Raw genomic sequence first — 27,661 nt, forward strand, 5'->3', positions numbered from 1 at the left:
TTGTTGTGTTGTTTTTGTCTTTTTGAGACAGGTTCTCACTATATAGTTCAGCCTGGTCTTTTTTTTTTTTTTTTTTTTTTTAGGAAAGGGTCTAACAGGGTGTTCAGGGTCTCACTACTAGATCGAACTTGTGATACGCCTGTTTATAGTCTCCCAAGAGCAGGGATTACAGGCATGTGCCCTACGCCTGTTTACAGCCTCCCAAGAGCTGGGATTACAGGCATGTGCCACCATGCCCAGTCTCAATTACTATTTCAGCACGCCCTGTGGGCGGGGCCGGCACGGCAGGCCTAGGGATCAAGCTCCTGGCCCCTGCAGGCACTTTATCAGGCTGGTCATGAGCTCACTTTGTAGCCCAGGCAGGTCTCAAGCTTGAAATGAACCTCCTGCCTCAGTCTCCTGAGGGCTGGGATTACAGATGTGCACCTCTGCGCCTGGCCCTGCACTTAAAACATTTGTATGTAATTGTTGTGCACAATTGAATCAAAAGACATGAAAAAAAAAAAATTCTTGATGATGTTATTCTTTGCAGAATCCTTGTACCATTTGTTATTCAAGTGGACCCACCATGTGGCTATCCACATTCTCTCCAGCCTTGAATGGCAGTCTTTGCTATTATATCTTATAGTGAGAGTTCAGATTTGAATTTTTTGGTATCTGGTCATTTTAAGTTTGGTTTTCTCATTTTCATTGACATTTTATGTTTAGTAAAATCCTGGGGTTTTTAAAATCCCCCCCCTTTTTTTTAAAGTCCTTTCTCCCTTTTTCTTGGTGTTTTAATGTTTTTCCTAGTATTTTTTATGGTACAGTTTTTGTTCTTTGTATTAATGACTAAAATTCTTCATGTGTAGGAAAACTCCATGTTTTGAGGGAAGAATTAATTTCTGAACTAGTGATATTGAGTGTATTTGGGTTCATTGCTGATTTATGGGGACTCTAAGATATTCAATCAGTATGATATATATAAGTTCTACATTTTCCTGGACATTTTATTACCATATTTTTCAAATGATTTTTCTATAGTGTAGTATCTGATACTCTGAAATCCAGATTATCTTTTATATTAGGCTGTTACTCATAGTGTTTGGTGATGTATTCTAATTGTTTTATAAATATAGATTAGAGTTTTATCTAATTTGAGATAAATACATTTATGAAGATACCGTTTAATTATCTATATGCCTTTGTAGTGGCCAGTTGAAAGACTTGGCCTGTTCTGAGTAACGTAAGAAAACAGCCAGTCAGTGTTTTAGGAGATAATTTATAGCAGATGGTGTGAGAATAATAAAAATAATTATTTTAAAATTATTTTCACATGTTACATGTAACAGAACAAAGAATAGGTATAGAAGCTTTTTAAATACTGATCTGCAGTCTCTGAATGAATTTTTGTGTGTTTGTGTGTGTGTGTGTGTGTGAGTTTCAGAATTTTGGGGCAGAAACAGTGAGATATTTTACATTTTTCTCAGGAGTGTGTTAAAATCAGACTAAAGATTTTTCATTAATGTATTCTGCCACTTTGATGACAAGAGTTCATCTAGGTTTGTAAGTTCGTATGTTGCTGATTTTGAATTTCTTAAAAACTGCTTTTAGTTTTTCAGAATTTTAGCCTATTCTAAGAATAATGCATGTAAGAAAATATTTTGGGGGCAGCCTTTAGAAAGTTCTTAGGACAGTGAAGTACTAGAAATAATACATAGATGGAGGGCTGGCCAGATAGCTCAGCGGACTAAAGTGCCTGCTTAGGCAGAGTGTAGTGGCTGGGGTTCAATCCCTGGGGCACACTGATTAAGACTGGGTGTGGTGGCCCATGCCTGTAATCCCAGCTCTTATGAGACTGAAAACAGGAGAATCACTGAGTCTGATCTTCATAGTGAGACCCTGTGGACCCTATAGCAAATACATAAAAAACAAACAAACAAACAACAAAAAAAAAACCACAGATGGGAGTGTGAGAGTTACAATTCATTATTCTTAGAAGACTCTACTGTCCACCAACGCCTTTGCCATGGCCTGACCTCTCCTATTATGAATATTTTGAGCTATTATTGTGTCAAGTTGGGGAGTTGTGTAGGAAATATAACTAAAGGAGTGTGATAGGAATTTTAGTAACACATGCCAGAGTATATATACCTCTTGGTAAACACGATTTACTTCAAGATAACCCTTGAGGCAAGAAATAGTGTATTGTCATATCACACCATTAGCTATCATGGATGTTGATCAGTAATTGTTTTCTGAACCTTTGTCATGTGGCAAAGCCTAGTCATCTTACAGAGGGTTAATAATTGAAAATTGCCAATGTATGTTTAACAATATATCAAATTAAGAGGGCAATTGAATTAGGGAGTATTTATTTCCTAGGCCAAGGTGTGTGCTACATTGTGGAATAACCTATTACATGAAAGTAAATTTCCTACTTTGTAGAAGCTTGTCTCTTAAAGGTCAGATGTCTTTTTGTGGGGGAGCTTAGGATGGATAAGCTGAGGACTGAACCCAGGGCCTCATGCATACTAGGCAAGCACTCTACCACAGCTACATCTCTTGTCTAAATTTCATTTTATTTTCACTACTTTATTGAAATGTTTATTGTGTTTTTGTTTTAAATATAGTACATTTGAGTATAAATTAGCTTTCAATACCTTAGTGCTGATGCTGTAAACATTTTAAAAATCATATGTATTACAGCAGACCCATTGGAGATTACTGAGAGTTAGGGCTTTTTGCTGCCCTCATCCTGAAAACTTCTAAGTGTTAGACTTGTGTTTTTGACTGGGCCTTACTTCTTCACTGTCTCATTCCTTAAGGATATTAAATTTATTTTTACTTTGCTACATCTGTATGGCTACTCAGTATTTCTTTTGCCATTGAAATCTGTTTTTGTTTTGTTTTGTGTTAGGACCTATTACTGAGGTGAGTGAAGCATCTGCATAGACTTGCTAGGTGTGGTGATGCATGTCTGTATTAATCCCAGTAGTCTGGAAACTGAAGCAGGAAAATCACCAAGTTGAGGCCAGCCTGGGCCACTTAGCGAGTGAGATCTTGTCTCCAAAGGAGGGCCAGGGGATACTGAGAATAAGACCCAGTGTGAAGGCCTGGGTTTAATCCCCACTACTGACCACCCTCTTACCTCCCCCCCCCCAAAAAAAAAAGACCTGTAAACTTAATTCCACTGTAGAGCATTTAGTGTAACCTACCTGTAGGGCTTTCCCTCCCCCACACACATTTCAGGTGCCCCCAGGCTCCATCTTTGGAGAATCTTATTCAGGGGTTTAGTTTGTATTTAGACTGTGAAAGAACAAAAGGTAATTATGATGAGCACTTGAACTTAAGACCCTCAAACCTCAATACTAGAATTTTCCAGATTAAAGAAAGTATTGTTATTTGTCCTAGCTGTTAACTTATTATATGAATTGGAGCATACGTTGGGTTAACATTAATGAATTCTAAGAATCCTTTTTAGTAAAGTATAATGATATCATAGTCCAGTATTATATACGTTTTATGGATCTTTTCATACTCAAGCAGTTAATTGAGGAGGCAAGGTACCTCTTTATTCTGAAATGTTTTTCCTTTTTTCATTCATTCAGTACATAACTAGCTCTCTGGTGAAGAAAGAAGCTGAGTTTATTTTTTAGATTACATTAGGTGGTCTGAATAGAAATAGATTATTAATGTTTCACATAGGGTAGAAAGCATATTCTATAATTAATAGATTATGTTATATATAAAAAACCCTTTTCCAGTAATTTATTATATACCATTGCTTCCCAGAAAAGATGAGAAGTTTTGGTATCAAAAAGGTTTAAAATTCAGTGATAGTGAATGAGAAGAATGTAGTTAAAAAAAGAGCAGGGACGGACTGGTGAGATGGCTCAGTGGTCTAAGGCACCTACTTAGAACAAACTAAGCTAAACAAAGCACAGGGGCCGCGGTTCAATCCCCCAGCACCACATGCCAGCCAGCCCGGCCCCCTGGTGGGCTGAGCTGGCCACACACACTAAATAAATAAATAAATAAATAAATAAATAAATAAATAAAGCAGGGATATGGTCATAGCAGTCATTTGTCACACTTTGTTCTCCATATTTACCTTTATTTGAGAAGATGTGGCTTTGAAGGCGATTATAAAACTGGGAATGAAAGCAAGAATTGTGAAGTAGTACTTATGAGAAAATGAAAGAAGAAAATCAGCAAAATAATCTGTTAGTATTTTATTTATCTAATTTTTCCTGGATTACCATGTGCTGGGTGGATTGTTTCCTGTGAAACTGAACCCTTTTAAAAACATCCTGATGATGTAAGTCTTCCTTTAGGAAATATCATATTTTAAATTCAGCAAATGAGAGAGAATCTTTTCTGAAACTTGGGGTTGGTCATTCCATTGAATATTACTTGTTATATCAAGTTTATGGAATAGTAAATTTCATTTGCTGACTGTCAAAAGCTTGCCATTTCAAAAGGAAATTTGGCCATGTGGTTGTAATCCCAGCACTGTGAGAGGCTGAAGAAAGAAGATCACAAGTTTGAGCCTAACCTGGGCAACCTAGTGAATTAGACCCTACACATTTAGAGAGGACAAGGGGTATAGCTGTGTGTAAAGGTCCTGGGTTCAGTTCCCAGTACCCTACTCCCAAACCGGTAAGAAGAAAAATCTAGTATGGAGAGATAAGTAAAAGATCCTGAAGGAAGAGCTACCTTGAGGGTAGGATGGGATGGATATAAACACCAATGTGATAGTCAAATGTGATGGTTATTCCTCTGGATGACATTATTTGTCTTTGGTGTTGTCCTTTCATTTCTAATTGATTTGGAGAGTAAGGAGAATTTTAAGAGCTCATTATTCTGCATTGAGTTGTAAGTACAGCTGCTTACCGTAAGAGGTTAGAACCTAAACTTTCTCCTCTAAGTAGTCTTTTGGGTTTTGGTGCTTTAATAGTCAATTTCAGTTGACTTAGGGATGTATGATAAAATTGTAGTCATTAGTTTAAAATATACTTTAATAGTTTTAATAGCATAAACCTAAATTGCCTGTTTTCCGTAAGAACGTAGTACGTTTCTTATTGAGAGTTGTCTGGTTTCAGCTACTCAGTGGCAGTGATCCTTGAAGAATGAGAAGTCTGTCCATTGAATAGGCAGAGCTTAGGGCTTTGCCAGGTTAAAATGGATGTTTGACTTAATATGACCATCGACACATAGTAGGTAGGTAGGTAGCTACAAACAGCTTTGTTGCAAATAGTGTATCAGAGCAGACCATGAGATTTAAGAAAGCAGATTAACCAGAGGATTTTGATACTAAATTTTTCCCCTGTAAAATCCAGATTTACATTTATTAAATAAGAAAAAAAATGTGTTGAGTATTTTTGAGAATATTAGTAATTTCTTCACTTGTTGCAGCCTCATTACTTTATCTTTATAATGTACGTTATTTCTGCTGAAATAAGGTTGACAGTAAGTAAAGTAGTGTCCATACATGCAGTGACCAGCAGTTTAAAATTTAAGGTTGGAAAACTGTTGTAACAGTGTTCTTATATTGAGGAAGAAAAAGGAAATAAAAATTGTTTCAGGGTAGCAGTAGTAGTGGGACTACTCATCTCTAAGTCAAGTGCACTCAGCTGCTACATTCCATTCTACTAAACAGATCTTGAAAGGATGTGAATAAGAGAAGAAGCCAATCAAGGGAGAAGTTCTGTTTGCATTAAGGAGCTACTTTTGTTCCATTAGGAGTCTTTGCTCTTCACGTGCTTACTCTCTCTTCCGTGGCACACTATTTGATGATCTAAAAACTGAAAAACTGAAAAGTATTCTAGGAGAGATTTTGTTTTAGGAATGAAATGTGGCATAAAGAAATAAAGTTAGCAGATAGCCATGCCATTATCTATGAAGTCTCTGCTATGTTCCAGAGGTATTTTGGACACTGAGGTGATAATGGTAAAAATTGTATGAATCAATTTTTTTTTTTAATTAATGTTTTTGGTATGTTGTGGATACATTTAAAATAGCTCAGCGGTCTAAGTGCCTGCCTGGTAAGTGCAAGAACCTGGGTTCAATCCCTGATACCACATGCCTTGCTGGCCCAAGAACCCTGGGCATTCCATGCCAGCCCTGAAACTGCGTGGTGTCTTACATCTATAATCCCAGCACTAAGGAGGCTAAGCCAGGAAGATCACTAGGAGTTCGAAATACGTAGTGAGACCCTGTACCTAATAAATCAATTTAAAAAACCGATTATAAATTGGAAGGGCCATAGGTGTTCATTTGAGGCAAGATTGGTTTCATCCTCTGTCATTTCAGCAAAGGAATTTGTTACTCTGGTCTAAGAAAAGAAGCAGAAAAATATAAAAGGTAAAAGAATTTGGTGTTTGTCTGACCTTAGAAGTATGCTAGATTTTTCAGTGCTTATGCGCAAGACAGTGGTAACTATTTCACCCATAAAATTTCACCTTGAATTAAGTACAACCTGATTCTACACTGAAGGGTAGTATTACTTCCAGTGCTAGAGAACAATTATCTAAAACTCTTTAAATGTTCATAAAAGAGCTGTGTATAGTCAGTGATTACATCTGTTTCACATTAGGCAACTGGTGCCAGATTTGTTTCTTACAAAGCCTTTCCTAGCAGTTGCTATGCCACAGAAAGCTGTTGAACCTCATGGTTCTGGGGCACCTAGATCTTATTTGCTATCAACATATGTGAAGAAAAAACCAAATGACCTAGTGCTGTCTTTTTAGTTCTGCTTTTAGAAAACACTTAACATCTTTCTGTTGTTTTACATTAGAATTGTCTTGAATGTTAGTTTATATATATATTTTTTCTTTCTTTTTTTTTTTTTTTTTTCTTTTTGCACAGTGTTAACTTATATATTATTGTGAGACTTGGAGGAGCTGGAAAAATTTTAAATTGACTGGCCAGAGATGAAACTTTCCATTCTATCACTGCATGTTCAGGAACTGTGACACCCCCTTTAATTCTCCTGCCAAATGTTTCCTTTCCATGATTTTGGTCCATAGACTTGGAAGCATTGTGGATCACATTGGCAGTTTGCCCAGAACCCAACTTCCCTGTGTAATCTGCATAATAATTACTGTTGGTTTGCATATAGTATAGGGTAAACTGTCTCCTGAATTTAAAAGTAAAAAATATTTTGCATGATTAAAATATTTTTTCTTAACTACAGTCCTTCATAGGTTGGAGAAGGGGTTCTAGTTGTGCATTTGCAGATGCTAATCAGTCTTCACAGTCCTTGACATTTCTTAGAATGTTTTCCATAATTCTGTTCCCTAGGTCCCTTCAAACATAGTTTCGAAGGGTTGGTTTTGTTTTGTTTTGTTTTTGATGGTTCAGGATGCCTTCAGGGTGTTTCTAATGTGGCTTGAGGATCTGGGGATTGAACCACAGCAACCTGAGTCTGACTGCTCTGTTTAAGCAGTCACTTAAAGAACTGCTAATGGGCAGGCCCCCTTAGACTTAGTTTTGTAGCTCACATTTTGAATACTTCCATATCCAGCACTGTTTTCCTCTTACTGGCTATGCCCCTTTTCATCTTAGCCTCTTGTTTTCTTTGCTTTCTGTGTCATATTCTGCCATCTTGGTTTCTTCCTTGGTAATAGAAACAGGAATCATTTAGGAGTTTCACTTTACCACGTCTGATGACAGGTGGTTTAATGTTGTGTGTTGAACAACTTGTAGATAAAATCGGAAATATATGAAGTTCAAGGTAAGCTTCTTCCCATTAACTGTTTATACCAGGTTCACAGCACTTTCAATTTCAAGAAACCCAGGAAGATAAGATTGAGTTCTTTGGCACATGTCTTTCCCCCTATATCCACCTCTAATTTATTTGTCTGACAAATACCTTTAGTAATATGTTTAACAATAATAGTATAGTATTTCTAGCACAACTTTAGACAGCCTATTCTGAAACATACTCCAAATTCTACCATAAGATGACTTGAAAACTTTAGTTTCTAAAAAACAACAAAAAAATTAGTAGGCAAGCACGTAGTTCAGAATTGTATTTTAAGTGTATAATGTAAAATCTCCTTCCCATTTTATCTCTTATGTGCCTTAGTTTCTTAGCCATCACAACCCAGATTATATACATTTTATGTATATCACAACCCAGATTATATACATTTTATGTATATCCTTTCAAGTATATTAAGTACATACATATTTAAACAAATGTGTGTCCCAGTATGTATACTTTTGCATATAAAGTTAGCAAGACTATACTGGAGTCATAATAAATCTTAGCTTTTTTTTTTAAAACTTAGAAAATGCTGATGTTCTTTCTGTGTAAGGTTATAGTGTTTTCTCATTTTATTTTAAAACCACATAATACTGTATTCATTTTCCATGATATATGTAACTGGTCCCATACTGATGAATATTTAGACCCTGTTACAACATAAACCTTTTTCCCTACATATGTGCAAGTTTGAAATTGAAAATATAGCTGTGCTCACCCTGGCACTTAGAGAACACTTAGGGACCCCTTGAGGCATTAACTGTACAAGAGAGGAGGCAGAGTGCCAAGATCTTACTTTAGCACTTCTGTTGATGATTTTTACTCATTCTGAGACATACTGTACTTTCTTATAATTAAAGATAACAATATACTTACAGTCTTTTCAAGATTATTTATGAAAAATATAACCTCTGGTGACCTTTGCTTTTATTCTCCTTTTTAAAAATTTAATACTTCACTACATTTAAAACACTTCTTTTGTTTTTGCTTTTTTTAAAACTAGATCCTTACAATAAATGAGGATGGATCACTTGGTTTGAAAACCCCTAAATCTCACGTTTGTGAGCACTGCAATGCTGCCTTTAGAACGAACTATCACTTACAGAGACATGTCTTCATTCATACAGGTATTTCTTGAATTAAAATGGGCTTATAGCCATTAAAATTATTATCTTTGTTATTTTTATCTTCGTGTAAATGTCATCCATTCCTAAGTCCATAGCTGAATTGGCATCTCCACTCAGGTTTCATAAGCCACAGTATCAGAAGGAAACTAGTGAAGACTGAAGGAGAAAACAATTAGTGGGTTATGTACAATTAGTCTTAATTGGACAATTCACTGGACTGAATGTATTATTAAAAGCCTGTGAACATTCAGTTTTTCTATGCAAGATACCCATACAGAGTTTAAAATATAGATTGTGAAAACAAATAAAAAGATGATAGCTAAGATCATGAAGGTGTTGAGAACAGAACTAAAGACTGATCATGGATCTTTTTGGAAACAAACTAGACATGTAAGATGAATTGGGGCAGGAAGTTTGATGAACTAGAAAAGTACTGTGATGTCCTATCAGCCAAAAGAAGAACTAGTCCCCAGGAGGTCATGATCAACAGTGTTGCACCCTCAGAGGATAGAAAGGATTAGAGAACTGAGAAAAAGCCATTTTTGGAATAAATAACAAGATCAGCAGAAGCTTTTCAGAAGGCAGAGTAGTCAGGCCACAAGTGGATGAAGAATGTAAGACTTGGGTAGACGGCTCTTTTTTGGAAGATGTTACTGTGAAAGACAAGGACAGAAAGTGCCAAAGTAAGAGTTTTAATTGTAGCATGGCTTCCCATGAAGCTGTGCAGCAGACCTAACAACACTGAGAAGGACAGGGTCCTTTGCAGAGGGGGAAGGTTGAAAAGACAGTAATTATTTTAAAAGGGCAAAAAGGGATAGTTGGCTGCAGTGTACAGGATGGATGCCCCTTTCTTCAAATAAAGAAGAGGAGTTAATGTTAACTATTACAGTCCTTTCTCAAACTACAATTTCTAAATTTTATTTTAAATCTTTTCATTAGAAGGATATAGATCAAATTTTACCTCATTTTGCGTGATTGTGGGAATGTAAATTTTTAAATCATGGGAGAAAATTTGAGAGGACATAAAATACTGTTAATGCAAACTTAAAAATTTATAGGGGGCGTTTTGGGGTTTTCCAAAATTTGGGGTTCAAGATTTATATTTCCTGAGTAGTAAGTAAAAATTGTTGTTTTATCCATTGACTAATTTATGAATGTGAAATTATTTTAAGGCGAAAAACCATTTCAATGTAGTCAATGTGACATGCGTTTCATACAGAAGTACCTGCTACAGAGACATGAGAAGATTCACACTGGTGAGTGTTGCTGCCCTTACTAAGGTCAATAAACTAATCTTTCATGTGGAGGGAAGATTTTTTAAAAAATAAATAGCAATTTATTGGCACATTCATTATTTTGTTTCTTAGCACTATATAAACACCTTATCCTTTCTCTTCATTTAATATGTCAGTGTTAACTGTTCTTGGCTTTAATGTCCAAACTCAATAAACTACTTTAAAATACAGCTTAATAATAATAACCTAAAATACATATGTTAAGTGACAAAAAGATGTTGAACATTTTTTCATATATGTATTGGTTGTTTCGACTTCATCTAAGAAGTATATGCATTTCAGATGCTCATTTTGGATTAGATCTTTACGTTTGGTGGGATCTCATTTTTCTTGAGTTCATGATACATTCTAGATATCTGAAGAACAACTGGTTAAAACTCTTTTCACACTATGGGTTGTTTCTTTACTCTGGTAGTGGTTTCCTTTGCTATGCAAAAGTTTTTTAATAAGATGGGATTCCAGTTGTTGGTTCTTTTTGATAGCTCCTGTGCTGTCAAGGTTTTGTTTATGAAGTGTTTGACCACACCTATATCTTCAAGAGTTCTACCTAGTCTATTTTCCAGCACATGTAATGTTTGTGTTTTAATATTTAGGTCTGATCTATTTTGATTTTAGTTTAGTGCATGGTGAAAGATATGGGTCTAGTTTTAATCTTAGGCATGTGGAAAGCCAGTTTTTTCAGCATCATTTATTAAAGAGACTATCTTACTCCAGAGAATGTGTTTGACCCCTTTCTCAAGGATAAGGTGTTTGAGGTTGTTTGTAGTTGTGTCTGCATCTTCTCTGTTCTATTGACCGTTGAGTCGTTGTTTTTGCCAGTACCATGTTTTTGTTTTCCAATACTGAGGATTGAACTTGGGACCTGCGCTTGCCAGACAGGCAAGCTTATGCTCCTGGGCTATCTCCCCAGCCCAGTGCTATTTTTATCATAGTATCCTTGTAGTATAATTTCAAGTCAGGGATTGTGATCCCTTTTGCTTTGCCTTTGGTGCCCAGAATTGTTTTTGTTATACTGGGTCTCTTCTGGTTCCAAATGAGTTTTAGGATCGTTTTTTAGCTAATTATGTTGTGTTATGCTATTAGTATTTTGATCAGGAGTGCATTAACTCTGCATAACAATTTTGGAAGTATGGCTATTTTCACTTTATTGATTTACTCTACCCAAGAACAAGGGCTATTTTTCCATTTTTAGATATACTGTTCAATCTCCCGTCTCAGAGTATTGTAATTTTCAATGTAAAAGTCTTTTACCTCCTTTAGTAGACTGATTCCCAATATTCAATATTTCCTTTTCTTGCTTGCTTGTTTGCTTGCTTTTTTGCTTTCTTTTCTTGGATGCTATTACGAAAGGTATTATTTCTCTAGTTTTTCTTTGAGTTTGTGTGCAGGAATACTATTGATTTTTGAGTGTTGATTTTGTATCCACTTACACTGAATTGATTTATTAAGTCTAGAAATATTTTGTTGGAGTTGTTGAAATCTTCTATGTAATCATATCATCTGCAAATAATGATAATTTGATTTCTTCCTTTCCTGTCTTTATTCCTTTTATTTCTTAAATGACAAAGGGAAAAGCTTTTCTGAGATAGTTGTTTCCTTGAGTGTTTAAGGAAGTTTAGGGTAGGTAAAGTGATTATTTACATATTAGTAATTAGTCTATGGCTATTTACTTACCTTAGGGTATAAGTTTCCTTCTCCTTCCCTCCTTCTTTTTCCCTTTTCTTCCCACCCACTTTCTCTTCTTCCTAGTTATTTGTTTCATTTATATGTTTTACCATATGTGAACTATCAGCTTTTTAGTTGTTAATGATTTAGAAACATATTTTAGAGGACATATTTTAGAAATGTACTTTATTATAAAAGGATGCATATCTTAAAATTTTAAGTTTCACTTTAGAGCAAGTATTTATTTGCAGGTTTTAAAAAAAAATGTAAAAAAAAAATGTAAAACCAAGTTTTAGAAGGAACTTTAATGTAGAAGATGGTCAGCTTTTGACCTTTGATGGCGTTTCTATAGAATTGATTTACAGTATTGTGCTCTTTATGATAAACACATAGTTGGTGAATCTATAAAATTATTTTTACATTTAGATAGAATTGAGAATGATGGTGATAGTATATCATATAAATATTCAAAATATTTAAGATCTTCCTATTTCTCTGAATTGAGTACCTGTCCAATTGTCATTAATACATGTTTTCATTGTATATGGCAATACCTGTGAAGGGACCCTCAGGCAGTTTTGCCACATAGAGAAACAACCTGTTCTGCCTAATCTTGCCTCACTTTCGTTCTGCCTAAGGAGCAGCAAGAATGTGACTGATTTGCTTAAAGAAAGCTTTAGTTGTGCAACACATCTGTGTTATTCTGATGATGTATTTCTTTCTTTCTTTCTTTCTTCCTTTTTTTTTTTTTTTTTCCGGAATTGGGGATTGAACTCAGGCCCTTGCACTTGCCAGGGAGCGTTTATTCTACTGAACCATCTCCCTGGCCCCTTGATGTTGTACTTCTTAAAAGATGATTTTGCACGTTGTTTTAAATGTTTAAACATTATCACATTCAGAGGGAAGGGCATATATAGGAACCATAGGAAAAACAATTTTATATGACTATAGCTAAGTTTAAATATCTGTGTGATAGAAAAACCTGATCAGATAAAAATGAAAGTGGTTAATTTTTTTTTTCATTTTTAATACCTATTAGATTTTGATGATTTAGTCATTTGACAGAAATTGACTGATCCGCCAATATGTTTAGGCACCAGAAATACAAAAGAATCTGAGACAGTTTCTTTGGAGATGCAGATATATAAGTAAGCACAGTATAATTCAGTGTTGTATAGTTCTATACAAAATGCTCAAAATATGCTATCTGTTGATAGTTATTTAGGGAGGTAGAAAGTAGCTTGAGACCAAATTAAAAATATAGTGAATATATGTGAGAGGGTAGGTAGGTGGGTGTGTATCTGATAAAGATTTGGAACAGTGTTTATACTCTGATAATTGTTATTGTGAATTCTTTCTTAAAATGCTGATCAACACAAAAACAAAATAAAACAAATCCTTCTGCCATTTTGGGGGGCCTGCCCCTTAGCTCAATTCTTTAAGTGGCTGCTTCAACAAAGCAGTCAGGCTCAGGTTACTGTGGTTCGATCCCCAGAACTCAAGCCAGCCAAACCTTCCCTAAAGGCATTCTGAGCCAGCCTCCCGCCAAAAAAAAAGAAAGAAAGAAAGAAAGAAAGACAAAAAAAAAAAAAAAAAAAAAATCCTTAAAATGTTGGTCAAAAATCCTATAACCTTGACTGGAAAAGCAGCTGTGCTAGGCGTGGGGCAATCTTGGATTCCGCGCCCCCTTACCCGGTACTGGGGATTGAATTTAGGACCCTGTGCTTGCCAGGCAAGCGCTTATTCCACTGAACTATCTCCTCGGGCCCCAATCTTGGATTTAAACAGGTGTAACCAGTAGTTTATGCTTATGAAAACTTAATACTGCACAAAATATTTGGTTAAATGTATTATTTAGTCCTTACGTTAGTCTTGAAAGGCAGGATGTGTTCTTGTCCCCATTTTATAGACGAGGAAATTGAAAACACAGTAGTTGAGAAACTTTCCTAAATTTATGTAATCTCGTAAATGAGAGAGTCCTGGCTACAGCTCAGATCTCTGTGAGTTGAGAGGACAGTGTGAAATCACTGAATGTGCGCAGAGAGCTAGAAGCACAAATATAGCTGTGGCCTTTTTGAGTTTTTCTTGTTACGCTACTAAATCAGTTATACTTAAGCCTCCCTATGGTTTCATAACATCTAAAAGGAACAGAAGCAAAGGCTGGAGTTCTCATGATAGAGACAAAGTTTATAAGAAGATACAGACTTCAGAGGAATTAGAGCACTGCAATCACTAGGATTCCTTAACAAAAACATTTTCTTTTGAAGCAAGACTTCAGTCTGCTCCATAGTCCTGCTTCCTGCCTCCCCATTGACTCCACTAAGTGGAACTGGTAGAAGAGGTAGATTTTTCTTACTTCATAATTTTGACTCTTTATAGATACTTTCTAAGAACAATAAAATGTTTTTGTCTTCTAATCAGATTACCTCTCAGCTAATTGGTTTTAAGATACATGTCTTAACAAATGTATTCTCCTTGGTGTCCTTTCTTTCATGCTCTAAATGGCTTTTGAAGAGTGTCCTAAAGTTTGTCTTTGTCAAGGCTTTCTCTTTCTGTAGGCTCTTAAGTTAGAAGACTGCATTTAAATTATTATGACAATAAAATAATTTTTTCTGACATGTTTACTTTTAAATTGCTAGGAAGGTAATTATTTATCACCTGATCCTTGCATGTTGGTAGTAAGGACCATCTGTCCTTAAAGGCTGTGTTTTTTTTTTTTTTTTTACAGCCTTCCACAGCCCCTTAGTTCTCATGACACTGACTGCCTAGTCCCTCACACCCAAACCCCTCTGTGCTCCACTCACTGAGTGGATGGGTGAAAATAATTTTATGCTTGGCAGATTTGACCAACAATAAATATGCCGTCTGTAGCTTTTAAAAACCAAATAGAAACATTTTTAACACACAACTGGATAGTCTGCCATTTAATTCCCTCCTAAATCTGGAATTATCTATTTTAGAGGAGGATACTTTCTTGTCTAGAAACTAAACTCTGGAATTCTGGTTTGAAAACTCATAGTGCAAATATTCTCCAGAATTGTACTTGTAGCATAGATGCATATGATGCATATTATAGATTCTTAAAATGTGTTTGAAGGATATGAGAGAGAAAATAAAGACTTGAGATTGCTTTGAAGATAATTCAAATGGATAACTTTGTTTAGGCCTAGAATCACTGCTCAGTTTTTACCAAAGTGAGACCTTCATTGTCATTGGCAGTTTTACTTGTGGTCTGGTGCTTTGTGTAGGGAATGCTTTCAAAATGCCTATTTACAAGTGTCACAATGACATAAAGCCTTTTTCTTTAAGAAAAAAAACAATCATTATTGCCATGGTGGTGGAGGGATTTACAAATAAACTATAAATCTATTTATTTATTTATTTATTTATTTATTTATTTGCTACAGGGTCTCACTATACAGTTCAGACTCATAATGATCCTCTTTTCTCAGCCTCCCCAGTGCCAGCATTACAGGCATGCGCCACATGCCCGGTTCTGGGGCTTGCATGATATGCAGTACTAGGAATCAAACTAGGGTCCTTGCATTTGAAAAGCAAGCGCTTAGACCACTGAACAAGTGCTCAGATTGCTGAACTGTACCACCAGTGCTACCCATAAATTCTTTAGGACTTTAGTTCTTAGATGTATGTACTTCTCTCTATAAGGGAGTAGAGAACAGTGGGCTGCTGTGGCTAACATTCTCTAGTTTTACAGTGCTTTCAGAAACACTCCTTTTTTCAAGACTTAAAAAAATTATAACATTTTTGTGATAAAAATGCTCACATTTAAATTTTATCTTGCTGCTGCATGTACACATCTGTAATCCCACCACTTGGGAGGCTCAGGTAAGACCACTGTGAATTCAAGGCCAGCTTAACTGCATAGGGAAACTGTACCTGCAAAACAAACAAATATTTGTTTTAATGCTGGGACTTCTATATGTGACTTCTAAACAGTATCTTTAAGTTGCCAAACTTGGTGACTAGTCTTCTGTCCCAGCAGCAGGAGCAGCTGGCTATCATTTATAATTATAGTTGTCCTCTATTGTATGGGTAATTTAAAATTTCAAGATTTCCAAGTTTTAAGTCACAAGACAGAAATCGTGGCCTGGCCATGGTGCACATTTCCATCTTGAGGTTTTCTCCTCACTTGAGATGTGATTTTCTATAAATTCTCTTTGCTTTATAGTATGATGCCAAATAAAATCTTCTCAGGATCTTGTTAGCTTGAACATTATCAGTATAAGATTACAAAGTTTTGACCGTTTTAACTGATAAAACCCATAGTTTCATAAGGGTCACCATAGTAGATACCACCCTTTGTTGCTAAACCCAACACTCAGAGGATTTTTTTTTTCAAAGTTTTATTGATAAACAGCAATGAGACAGTTTCAAATTAAATCGGAAGTACAGTTTCAACAAATAATACAAAGAAAAAAAAACAAACAAATAATACACTGCATATATTCTTCTTAGTGGTTAATTGCTGTACAAGATGCAGACTTGTGATCCTATTTACAAACACCATTAGAACAAATCATTCTATTCATTAAGAGAATGCAACTATATATCTATCCCAACCACTTTGAATACACAGATACAAAATGGACATTCATAGGTATGCCCCATTTTTTCTAAGTTCCGTTATTGAATATTATAGGTGTGTAAACTCAGCAAAATATTCTGTAAGAGTCCAGTAGCCCATAACTCAGAGAATTTTTGACTATATATTTTTAAAATAATTTTTGAAGTACAATTCTATTTTACTTCCTAGTCTTTTTTCCTCTATGGAATTATTTGTAAAGATGCTTGGGTTAAACATTAAAGATATATCAATATGCAAAAACAAACAAATATTATCTTAACTGCTTTTAGGATGAAACTTTGAAAAATAAGAGCAAAATATGTACTTAGGAATATGGAGTCATTTTATTGATTACTATGTTTTTCACACAGACATGGATTGTTAAATGTACCAGATAGCAGCAGATTGAAGTATCTGCTTAGGCAGACAAAGGGACTGGGATTCAATCCCCTGCATGCTGTGCCCCTGGGGCACACTGAGAGGGCGATTGAGACTGGGTGCGGTAGCGTACTCCTGTAATCCTAGTGCTTGGGAAGCTGAAAACAAGAAGATCACTATGAGTCTGATCTGTGTGGTGAGAACCTGTAGGCCGTGTACTAAATACATACATACATACATACATACATACATACATACAATAAAATAAATATACCTATCTCAGTTGTAATTTTCTCATTGCTGGGACAAAATACCCAACACCCAAAATTAAGGAAGGAAAGCTTTATTTAGCTCACAGTCAGTAGAGGTTTCAGTCCATACTCAGCTGGCTCAAAGGCAGAGTAACATGTGGCAGAGAATAATTGTTCATGAAGGCGACAAAAAAATACAGAGACAAGGGAGTGGTAGCAGCTCCAGCAGCTAGCTAGCCTCTCATTCCCTACATTTGTGGACCATTTACCTGCCTCAGGGCAGGTGAAGCATCCATACCCACAATAATCACAAACTCCAGAAGCTGCCCGTGAATGCATGAGACTTTGGGGGACAGCTATACACAAACCATAACAGTACCCAAAGAAGTTGCTGTAGGACAAAACGGGGTAGGGACTTCAGAACATGAAGACATGGCTTTCTTAACAATCATCATGCATTTCATATATCTGTTAGGGCCTGATTGCCCAAATGCCAACAAACCTTACACCTTTGGTTTGTTACTATGCAAGAATTACCAACTGGCAAAGGACTGCTAATAGTTCATACTAAAAAAGTCCAGTTAAACTTAAAACAAAAAAGCCTCTCATACACATGCACAGTTTATAATACTTTCTGATAAACATCTCAGTGGTGACATCAAGAACTCATAAACATACTACTCTTAAAATGTTTTTTGCTTAATGGGTAAAGTCATTTAAAAGATTGACTCTTTTTATATTTAATAATTAACTAAATTATGGAGAATCAAAGATCTTATAATTAAAGCTCACTGGTTTAAAATTAATGCATTTGTAGAGCTCCCTTTTTCAAATCCATATAAAGACATTATTTGCTAGGTCATAGCAACTAATGGTATATGATTTTAAAAAAAATCATATACCATTTGTTTTAAAAGTTTCTGATTCAGTAAAGTGGGACTCTAGAAGAGGCTTCATTCTTATGTACAATCATGGAATGAATGAACAAATGAAGCTGTGGCTCACAGTTTGACGGAAGGGTCTGTCATATTTTCTGCTACCCATGGCACAGTGACTAACCTCTTGGAGAGGTGTAAACCGAGTGGCACTGAGAATGAGCTTTAGACTTGCAGTCCATATTACGTGGGGTTCAGGTATTATCACAGCATGGAAGCTGAGCCAGGGAGACTAGGATGCTGTGCCCATGTTGGGAGTCTTTGGGGAAGTAAGAAAACAGATACACAAATAATTTGGAGAAAAATCAAGCAGAGAAACATCCATCCAGGCAGCTGCAGATGCTGGACCGTATGGCAAATAGTGTCATGTACTGGCTCAAAATAATCAGAAGAAGGCAGCTACTTTAAGGTAATTAATTAAAAGGTAGAAATCCTGAATAATTCATTGTTACTGTAAGCCTAACAATACTATACAACAGTTTTATTGAGTACCTGTTGTCTACCAAAAAAAAAAAAAAAATTTATCTTTAGAGTGACAGTCCTGTGAGAACATACCATGCTCTTGTTTTACAGATAAGAACACTAAGGATCAAAATTGCTTAACTTGTTCCAATATGCAGAACTGGTTAATGACATGGGCCAGGTCTTCAGCACTCATGCCTTTAAGCAGTTACTATGGAAAGGGTAGAGCAAGCACAAAGTAAATTTTTCCCCCATCCTTTTATTAGTAGATGTTTGCAGTAAAGATGCGCTATACAGTCATCTTGCAGATGGTTCTTTTTTAAAATTCCTACCTCCCTGCCCCTGCCTTCTCTAGTGCCCCTTTCCTGCTTTTCATTCTTGTTGATACTATTGATACTAGTTCATGTTTATGGCATGTACCCTCATTCATTGAAGTTTTAGGATTTTGTGTATGTTGTATCTTTACTCCATGACAAAGTCTTGAATTGACAGCAACTCTTTCCATGATGAAGAAAGGCGTGAGAGTGTGAGTGTGTGTTTGTGTGTCTCTTTGTGTGTGTGTTTATTGGTATGTACAAATAAGCACAGAACCAATCCTGTTCCTTCCAGAGCCTTTGGTAACGGAATACCTGCCTGTGAGGTCTATAGGGATAGAGAATAGCATATATTGGCCAGTGTGGAAGGCACAGACAGGCAAGGTGGACCACATGTAAATGATTATTCTGAGTAAACAGAAAAGATGATTAGAAGGGAGATGGGAGATAAAGAGTAGAAGTTTGATATTAGACCTAGATTGGCCAACCTTGATGCACAGCTAATGAGTGTCAGATTTATCCTGTCAGCATAAAATATAGGGCATTTAGCAACTTATGTTTAGAAGAATATTATTTTGTGAGGAAAAATAGAAATTTGGGAATTATATTAGTTTTTGTTTTTTAGTTTTTGTTAAAGATAACTAGTATGTATGCTCTCTGTTCTATTTAGTATTTTACTTTAAACATATTCTGATAATTATAAATGAGTTAAACAAACCGAGCATGGTGGCACATATCTGTAAACCCAGCCTCCAGGAGGCTGAGGCAGGAGGATTGCCTGGGCAGTGCAGTGAGTTCAGGGACAGCCTGAAATACACAGCAAGACACTGTCTCAAAAAAAAAAAAAAAAAGTATTGATCAAATTTTTAGATATTTAAATATACCTTTAAAACAAATGGAACAATACTGTTAAGCTTTAAAGTATACACAGTTACCTTAGTTTTATCCAGTTTGAGAAATGGACAAAATTTGGAAATTAAAAATGAGTATAGCAAAGCAAAGAAAATGATATCTCCTAGACTTCCGAGTATTTGTTTATTTTTTAATATCTGTTACAGGGTCTCACTCCGCAGCTCAGACTCATAGTGATCTTCCTGTCTCATCCTCCCCAGTGCTGTCATTACAGGCGTGTACCACCATGCCTGATTTTCGTTGCTAGCCCTGTGCAGGCCAGCACAGTATGTGGTAACGGGGATTGGACCTGTGTCCTTGTGCGTTCCAGTCAGGCACTTAGAACACCAAGCTATCTCCTTGCCCTCCTTTTACTTTTGAACAGAGTATAAAGCAGAGATTTTTATAAGAAGTGCTGAATATCCCCTCCCCCCAATTTAGTTTAAGACCTAAAACTCCATAAATGGGTGAGGTTTTTTTTTTCTTTCTTTTTTTCTCCTTTTATAGTAACACTACCACTACTTAGCCCTTTATTACTAGGTGTTTGTGATACATAGTAAGTGCAGCCATTCTGGGGAATTGGTATATATACATATCCCATAATCTTCCCTCCCCCGTTCCTTGGTGTGTGTGGTACTGGGTGTTAAATCCAAGCCTTATTCCATGGGTACTGTACCACTGAACCAAATCTCAACACTTTAAAATTTCTCTTTTTATTTTGGGACAGGGTCTTGCTCAGTTGCCCAAGCTGACCTGGAACTTTCATCTGCAAACCTCCTCCCTCCTGCCACTGCTGCCCCTCCCCACACACACACACCTGGGTTTTCAGGCCTGTGTTACAGTGCCTACTCTAGTAATTTCTTATTTTTGATGTTTTATGTATAAAATTATTGCAAAAATCTTAGAAAAAATAGTTTAGAACAAGAGAAATTATTCTTGTTAGTCTTTCTTTTAATATAGATTCTCCTTTGTCCTCTGGAAAAATAATTTACATTGTTTAAAAAAAGGAAGCATTAATACAGAGATCTGATGCTTTGCTTTACAAATCCTATGACAGCCATAATCTATTGGAAAAATGCCCAATCACTTCCTTGAACTCAAATACCTGAAGGCCTTCAGACTTCATTATTTGAAGATGCAATTATAATAGCATTTACTGAATATTGTCTCAAAATCCAGTTGAGTGGATCATTCCTGTCTACCTATCGTGAATTAATTAAACTATCAGACATTTGGATAGGAATTTTTTCTGCTTGCTGTTGAGAGTATTTCACTTTAATTTTAATAACACTTAAAATTCAGGGCTGGGGAGATAGTGCAGTGGTATAAGCATCTACCTAGCAAGTGCAAGGTCATGAGCTCCATCCCTGGTACCACAACAAAAAATCATATATTTTATTTGGGCCTTGGACAAAAGAATGACAGAGTATACTAATTTGAGCAAAGTTATGGTGAAGAAATATACTTAAGTTTATTTATCAAGGTTATTCTTACTTTTCTGGGTAATGTGAGGCTCTGTACATGTCTGACAAGATTCTGCATCTTGTACAATGAATAACCACTAAGACAACAATATGCAATGTGTAATTACTGTAAATGTGCCAGTGCTCGGTTGTGAAACTGTCTCATTGATATTTGTTTCTCAATAAAATTATTAAAAATAAAAATACTTAAATTTTGTCATTTTAGTATGCCTTTCAATTTTATAAAAATGTCTTCCAACTTCTGTGCTATTGTGTAGATCTTTTGGAGAGATCCTAACTTCACAGTTTGTAGGTCACTGGAATGACATACTAGTGTAGTACTAAGTAGTTATTTACCTGGCCAACTCTGCCACCTATACTGCTTCTATTTAGCATAGATGAAGTACTGCATAGTTTTTTATTTCTCATACTTTGTTGTTTTTGTTTTAACTGATTGTGTGTCCTAATAATAGTTATATAAAAATTAATGACATCTACTTTATTTCCCAAATATCTTCACACCTCTTTAATTTCTTTAAGCATTCAATTGATTTTTCTTTGCCCACATTTTACTACTTATTTTGATTTTTCTGTGGGTACATAAAACATGATGTCTTAGCATACCATCTAAGTACGTATTTTTAAATCATTCCCCTAGGAGTGAACAGATAGGTTTTAGATTAAGTTTAAAAGGACCAGTGCATTTGTTTTAAAAAATTAAAAGGGCCAGGGAGGTAGCACCTGCTCGGCAAGCTCAAGGTCCTGAGTTTTATCCCTCATTAAAAAAAAAAAAAAAAAAAAAAAAAAAATTACTACAAACACAGGAAGGCTGACAAATTTATTGCTGCATTATATTCTTTATGAGCTTACCATACTTCAGTGATGAAGGAATTCTCTTGAGCCTTTGGTCTCCCACCCCAAGATGATTTGTACCTACTTAGAATATCAGTCACTGCTGTTCACTGCTAGGGAAGTCCAGATTTTTCACTTCATTTGCCTGTTGGTTCTTTTTTTGCTCCGAATGCCTTCAGGGCAGGTTTGGCTGGCTTGAGTTGTGGGGATTGAACCTCAGCAACCTGAGCCTGACTGCTTTATTGAAGCAGCCACTTAAAGAACTGAGCTAAGGGGCAGGCCCCCTGTTGGTTCTTAATCATTGGATGGAAGAGAGGACCATGAGGTCTGGTTAGCTGTCATGCTGTTCTTAAGAAGGTCGAAACCAAGTGTGCTAGCATGTGCCTACACTTAGGCCGAAGCAGGAGGATCAGCATGAGTTCAAGACCATCCTGAACCCTGTCTCAAAACAAAAGCATAAAAATGGTCTAACTTTATCCCTATAGGAAATTCTGATTTGACACTGTCTGTTCTTCAAGGGTTTCATTTTTGAATGTGGATTGAGGGTGTAGACAGTAGATTCATGGAAACCCAGAATTCAGTTATTCTTCTAAAATGTTAAGGTGCATTGACAAATGCAGAAGCCATATCTTGGAACTCATCAAGCCCTGTACTCATCAAGTTTTTTGTTTGTTTGTTTCCTTAAAGGTAGACAGGCTTATTTAGCTTACAGTTGTGGAGGTTTCAGTACATACTCAGCTGGCTCCAAGGCAGAGTGGCACGTGGCAGAGGGTAACACTTCATGGCACTAGAAAACAGTAAATGAAACAGCAAGAGCAAAAAGGGCTCATCAAGTTTTGACAAGAAAAATATTTCCATCCTTAATTCTTGCATCCATTTATTGGCAGCTCCAGTACAATGCAGAACTCCCATGTGCTTATTCGTTTTGTCTCTTTTTTGGATTTTAGTGCTAGTGATGGGTCTCAAAAAAATTGAATGGGGGCCAGGGAGATAGCTCAGTGGAATAAGCGCTTCCCTGACAAGCGCAAGGGCCTGAGTTCAATCCCTGGTTCCGCAAAAAAAAAAAAAAAAAAAAAAAAAAAAAAAAAGATTGAATGATTTCAGTTAGCTTAAAAGACTTACGTTTATCCAGTAAAAGGCTATTATTAGCCCAGTGAAACTGGAACATTCTGGGAAACATTCATGAATTCTGATTATATTATTTCTTGGGGGGAACCCTTTTGTTTTGGGGTGTGTTTATATTTTGAGAGAATACCAAAAATCAAACTCAGGACCTTGCATTTACTGGATATATGCTATGCCACTAAGCTTATATATCCCTGTCCCAAAAAACTGGCTCTATCATTGCCTGTACCGGCACTTAGGAGTTGGAGAATGTTATGGTTTGTATCTAGTTGTTCTCCCAAAGCCTCATGCAATCATGGGACAGCTTCTGGAGTTCCTGATTGATTCTAGATCCAATGCTGGAATTATGGATATGAGTGCCCTGGGGCAGATACTCTGCATTACAATATAAAGAGGGGAGAGAGGCTAGCTAGCTGCCTGAGCTGCTGTCATTCTGTTTGCTGTCTGCCCTTTGCTGCTGTCATGAATAGATGCTCTCTGTCCTGTGCCACTCTGCCTTAAAGCCAGCCAAGTATGGACTGAAACCTCCAGTAACTGCGAGCCAAATAAACCTTTCCTTCCCTAATTTTTAGTGTCAGGTATTTGTCCCAGGAACGAGAGACAAGTAACTAAGATTGAGAACTAAGGGGTGACTCAGTCCTGAGGCCTGGCCTGGAGACATCTGTGGAACTGTAGTTTTAGGAGATGAAATTCAGATCAAAGTTGACAGATGAGAGAGATTGTGACAAGGAATCAAGACTGCATAGCTACCAAAACCAATGCCTAACACCAATGCTTTAATCACCCGGACTTCTGCCAGAGTATTTAATAGGGGAATTTGTTCAGCAACTAATACGACCAAGGCCTTTGTTGATACTAAGAAAAAATTACAGCCAAAAAATTTAAGCTATAGTAATAGACTGTGTTAGCAAGATAATAGCATTTTTTAGTCATTTTTTCCCTTACATTTTATGGGATTTTTTGTACTCTAAATCTTTTGTACTCTTAAACTTTCCTTGTTTTTATTTTGGTTAGCAGTTCTTAGAATGTTGTATGTAAAAGTTAAGATTTACATTAAGTCATTACTGTGCTGAATTAAGAGTTGAACCCTTGCTTCTGTAACATTATGGATCAATTTCCTCAGCAGTATATGTGGGTTTTAGTTAGTTAGCTATAAAAATTAAACTGATCCCAGTCTTTGATTAAAGCAGTTACTTTTATGAGACTGCTTAGGAATACCACTGTGGTAACCTACCAAACTGTTTATGTTATTAAGTGACAAGGGTCTGCACCGGGAACAAGACTTTAAAGCTAAAAACATTGAAGTGCAGGCAAAATGCAATAGCAGTTTTAACAGAAGAAACTGAAAAAATAAGAACTAGTATTCGGCACTGATCAAGATTTTTGGAGCTCAAATCAAGTGAAATCATGCTTCAGAGCAACATCAGTAGTTAACTAAAAATAAGTCATGAAGCAGGGGATTATACACCAGGGCTAGTGCACTTCTGTAGTATACTTGGACTTGATCCCAGATGCCACAAAACAAACAAACAAGGCAAGTGATTTTTCTTGGCTCTTGATGCATACATCTGTTTCTCTCCACAGCAAACATCTGACACCAGATGTTTGGGATGAAAATGGGGTATTAGGGGTATTAGTCAGTGGGAGAGCATTTGTCCTGTGTGGTGAGGCCCCAGCTTACCTGCTCAGCACAGCAAAAGAGTGGGGGCAAGGGCTTGGTTTTTGCTTTTTCCTCTTATACCAACTCTAGGTCTCTAGACACTGGTCTTGTGATCCATAATCTAATCCAGCAATGACATTATCTTCCTGGAGTTGACCTAGAACTCTACACATAGAAGCCTCAGTCCCACAAGACTGCCCCCCTGGTGGAAGCTGAACACCTGTGCATCACCTTATTCTAACCAGGAGGCTAAAAACAGAAGGATCGTTATGAATCCAGTCTGTGTAGTGAGACCCTGTAAGACCCTGTACTAAAATACATTTTTTTTTTTAAAAAAAGGTCCTTAAAGTGAATGAAGAATTGGCACAAATGAAACAAGTACAGGCAAGAATATTTTCAAAATAGAACTACAGGGCCAGGGATACAGCTCCGTGGCACAGTGCCTGCCTGGCAAGCTCATGGTCCTGAGTTAAAGTCGTAGTATCAAAAACAACAAAATAAGAACTACGTACTTTAAATGGATGAATTGCCTGGTATGCAAATTAAATCTCTATAAAGCTTTGGAGTTTTGGGTTTTTTTTGTGGTGCTAAAGATTGAATCCAGGGCCTTTCCATGCAGCTGCGTCCATAGTACCACTGGCCCATACCACCTACATTTTGAGGCAGGGCCTCCTTAAGTTTCTAAATGGCCCAGACTGAATTTGAATTTGCCATCCTCCTAGCTCAGCCTCTCAGGATGTTAGGATTACAGACATACATCAACCTGCCAGATTGTTTTGTTTAGGGTCTCACTACCCAGATAGTGATTCTCCTGTTTTTAGCCTTCCAAGCGCTGGGATTACAGACCACGCCTCCATGCCCAGTCTAAGTAACTATCTTATCCCGCCTCAGGGGCAGGGTACACCAGGGATGAATGTCGTCCCAGTGTCTGCCTAAGCAGGCACTTTAATCCATTGAGCTATCTGGGCAGCCCTCTTTTTTTTTTTTTTTTCTTTTTTAAAGAATATTTTCAAACATCTTAGAAAACTGTTGGTTTGGTATCACCTTAAGTGGATCTGCCAAATTTTCTTACGTCTGATGTTGGGAAGAATTATGTATGAATCACAAAAAATTTAGTTGGATTAATTTATAAAGTATACATGACTATAAATCATTTAAACCCTTTTGAGTTTTCACTGTATTATTTGTAGGTGGTGCTTTGTGGGAAATGCTTCAGGATAGTCTAGTGTCAGCAGTGAACTTTACCTGCGAACCTTTATCAGATAAAGGAGCTGAATGTCCTGAGTTCTACTATATAGCAATATTGTTGTCAAGTTACAATATTGTTGGGAGGGTTGTTTGGTTTGGGTTTGGATTTTTAAAGACAAGTTCTCCCTGTGTAGTCCAGGTTTGGCTTGAATTCACAGTGAGCCTCCTGAGTGCTGTGATTAGATGTATGCACTACCACACCAACCTTGTTGGAAGTGTTTTTAGTGTTGAGACAAGATTAATTTTTTTTTCCAAATGAATAAAATTCTCAGTCACTGTTTTTGAGCACTGAACAGTTTTGGAAATTACCCTTTGCTGTACACTTGAAAATGTTTCTTAACAAATTCAACATTATAAGGGAAAATTCTTACATGCAAAAATTCCACTGTGTTAAAGTAGTTTTTTATGACATTAGATAGTATCACAAAATGTTGCTCAATACATTTCACATATTAGAATAAGTTACAAGAAGTGAAAACTAGGCTGGGGAGATAGCTTGGTGGTCTGAGCGCCTGCCTGGCAAGTGCAAGGACCTGAACTTGATCCCCAGTATTGCATGCTGTGCTGGCCCCAGAACCCTGGGTGTGCTGTGCTGGCCCTGAAAGAGGCATGGTGACTCACATGCCTGTTACCCAGCACAGGGGCAGCTGAGACAGGAGGATCACTACAAGTCCGAACTGGTGGTGAGACCATGTATCCAAATAAATAAAGATTTTTAAAATACATTAAAAAATCTTGTAAAAACTTCAAAGGAAATTTACGTTTTCAGAACCCGTGCAACCTTGCAGGTCTTTTTAATCTTCATTGGGAGTGATAAATCAGTGAAGTAATGAGTGCTAAATGGCAGATAGCAACAACCTAATAAAATTTTATAAATGACTCTCAAGTGATGAATAATATTTAATAAAATTGTATTTTCATAGATTGCTATACTTGTCTCTGTGACAAGACAGTTTCAAAGGTAGGATACATAAAAATCTTAGTGCTGGTTGTCATCAACAGAGAAACTTTGGAAATTGAACTTTATTATAGGGAATGGCAACTTTGACCTTACTTCATTGTATGTTAGGCGAATGTGATAACCACTACACTAGGGAAACCGATTCCATTGTATGTTAACTTTTCCATAAGAAAAGAATTCTCAAGCCAGGAATATAGCATAGCAGCACAGCCTGGCAAGTGCAAGGTCTTGAGTTCAAGTCCTGGTATAAAACAAAACAAAAACATTCTCTTTAATAGTAGACCTTATGGCAGCTACTAATAGCTAACATAACTGAACAGTGAAAAATTGTACATTATGATGATTATAGTTCTAATTTTATCAATAAGAACTTTGCAGAAATTGTTTTCTCTCTTGCTGTGCAGTATTGGTATGTATATAGTAGCCTGTTGTTGCCCTCTGGCCCGCTCAGCCATTTTACAGTCAGGCCCTTTAAGAAGAGTTTGGCCTTGATCATGCTGTGAATGCCCCCTCTCTTAGTTCCTGAAGCTCAAGTTTGTTGCTGTTCTTGTCATTCATATTGCCTTGTTCGTTGTCATTTCACAGACCAGATTTCTTTTTTTTTTTCAAAGTTTTATTGATAAACATATAGCAATGAGACAGTTTCAAATCAAATCAGAAGTACAGTTTCAACAAATAATACACTGCATATATTCTTCT

The 27,661-nt window shown here is 36.5% G+C and overlaps 1 protein-coding gene across 12 annotated transcripts in view; it reads left to right on the plus strand.

Annotated features, from left to right (window-relative positions):
- Positions 1-27,661, plus strand: part of Znf148 (zinc finger protein 148) — a 183,162-nt gene that overhangs the window by 102,499 nt on the left and 53,002 nt on the right. For all 12 annotated transcript variants that reach the window (XM_023702177.1, XM_023702184.1, XM_004642165.3 and 9 more), the window contains 2 exons: positions 8,754-8,877; positions 10,050-10,133. In XM_023702177.1, coding sequence (XP_023557945.1) covers positions 8,754-8,877; positions 10,050-10,133 — 208 coding nt within the window. The remainder of the gene's footprint in view (positions 1-8,753; positions 8,878-10,049; positions 10,134-27,661) is intronic.

The sequence above is a fragment of the Octodon degus genome, unplaced genomic scaffold, assembly GCF_000260255.1.
Source record: "Octodon degus isolate 3935 unplaced genomic scaffold, OctDeg1.0 scaffold00147, whole genome shotgun sequence".
Taxonomy (NCBI): domain Eukaryota; kingdom Metazoa; phylum Chordata; class Mammalia; order Rodentia; family Octodontidae; genus Octodon; species Octodon degus.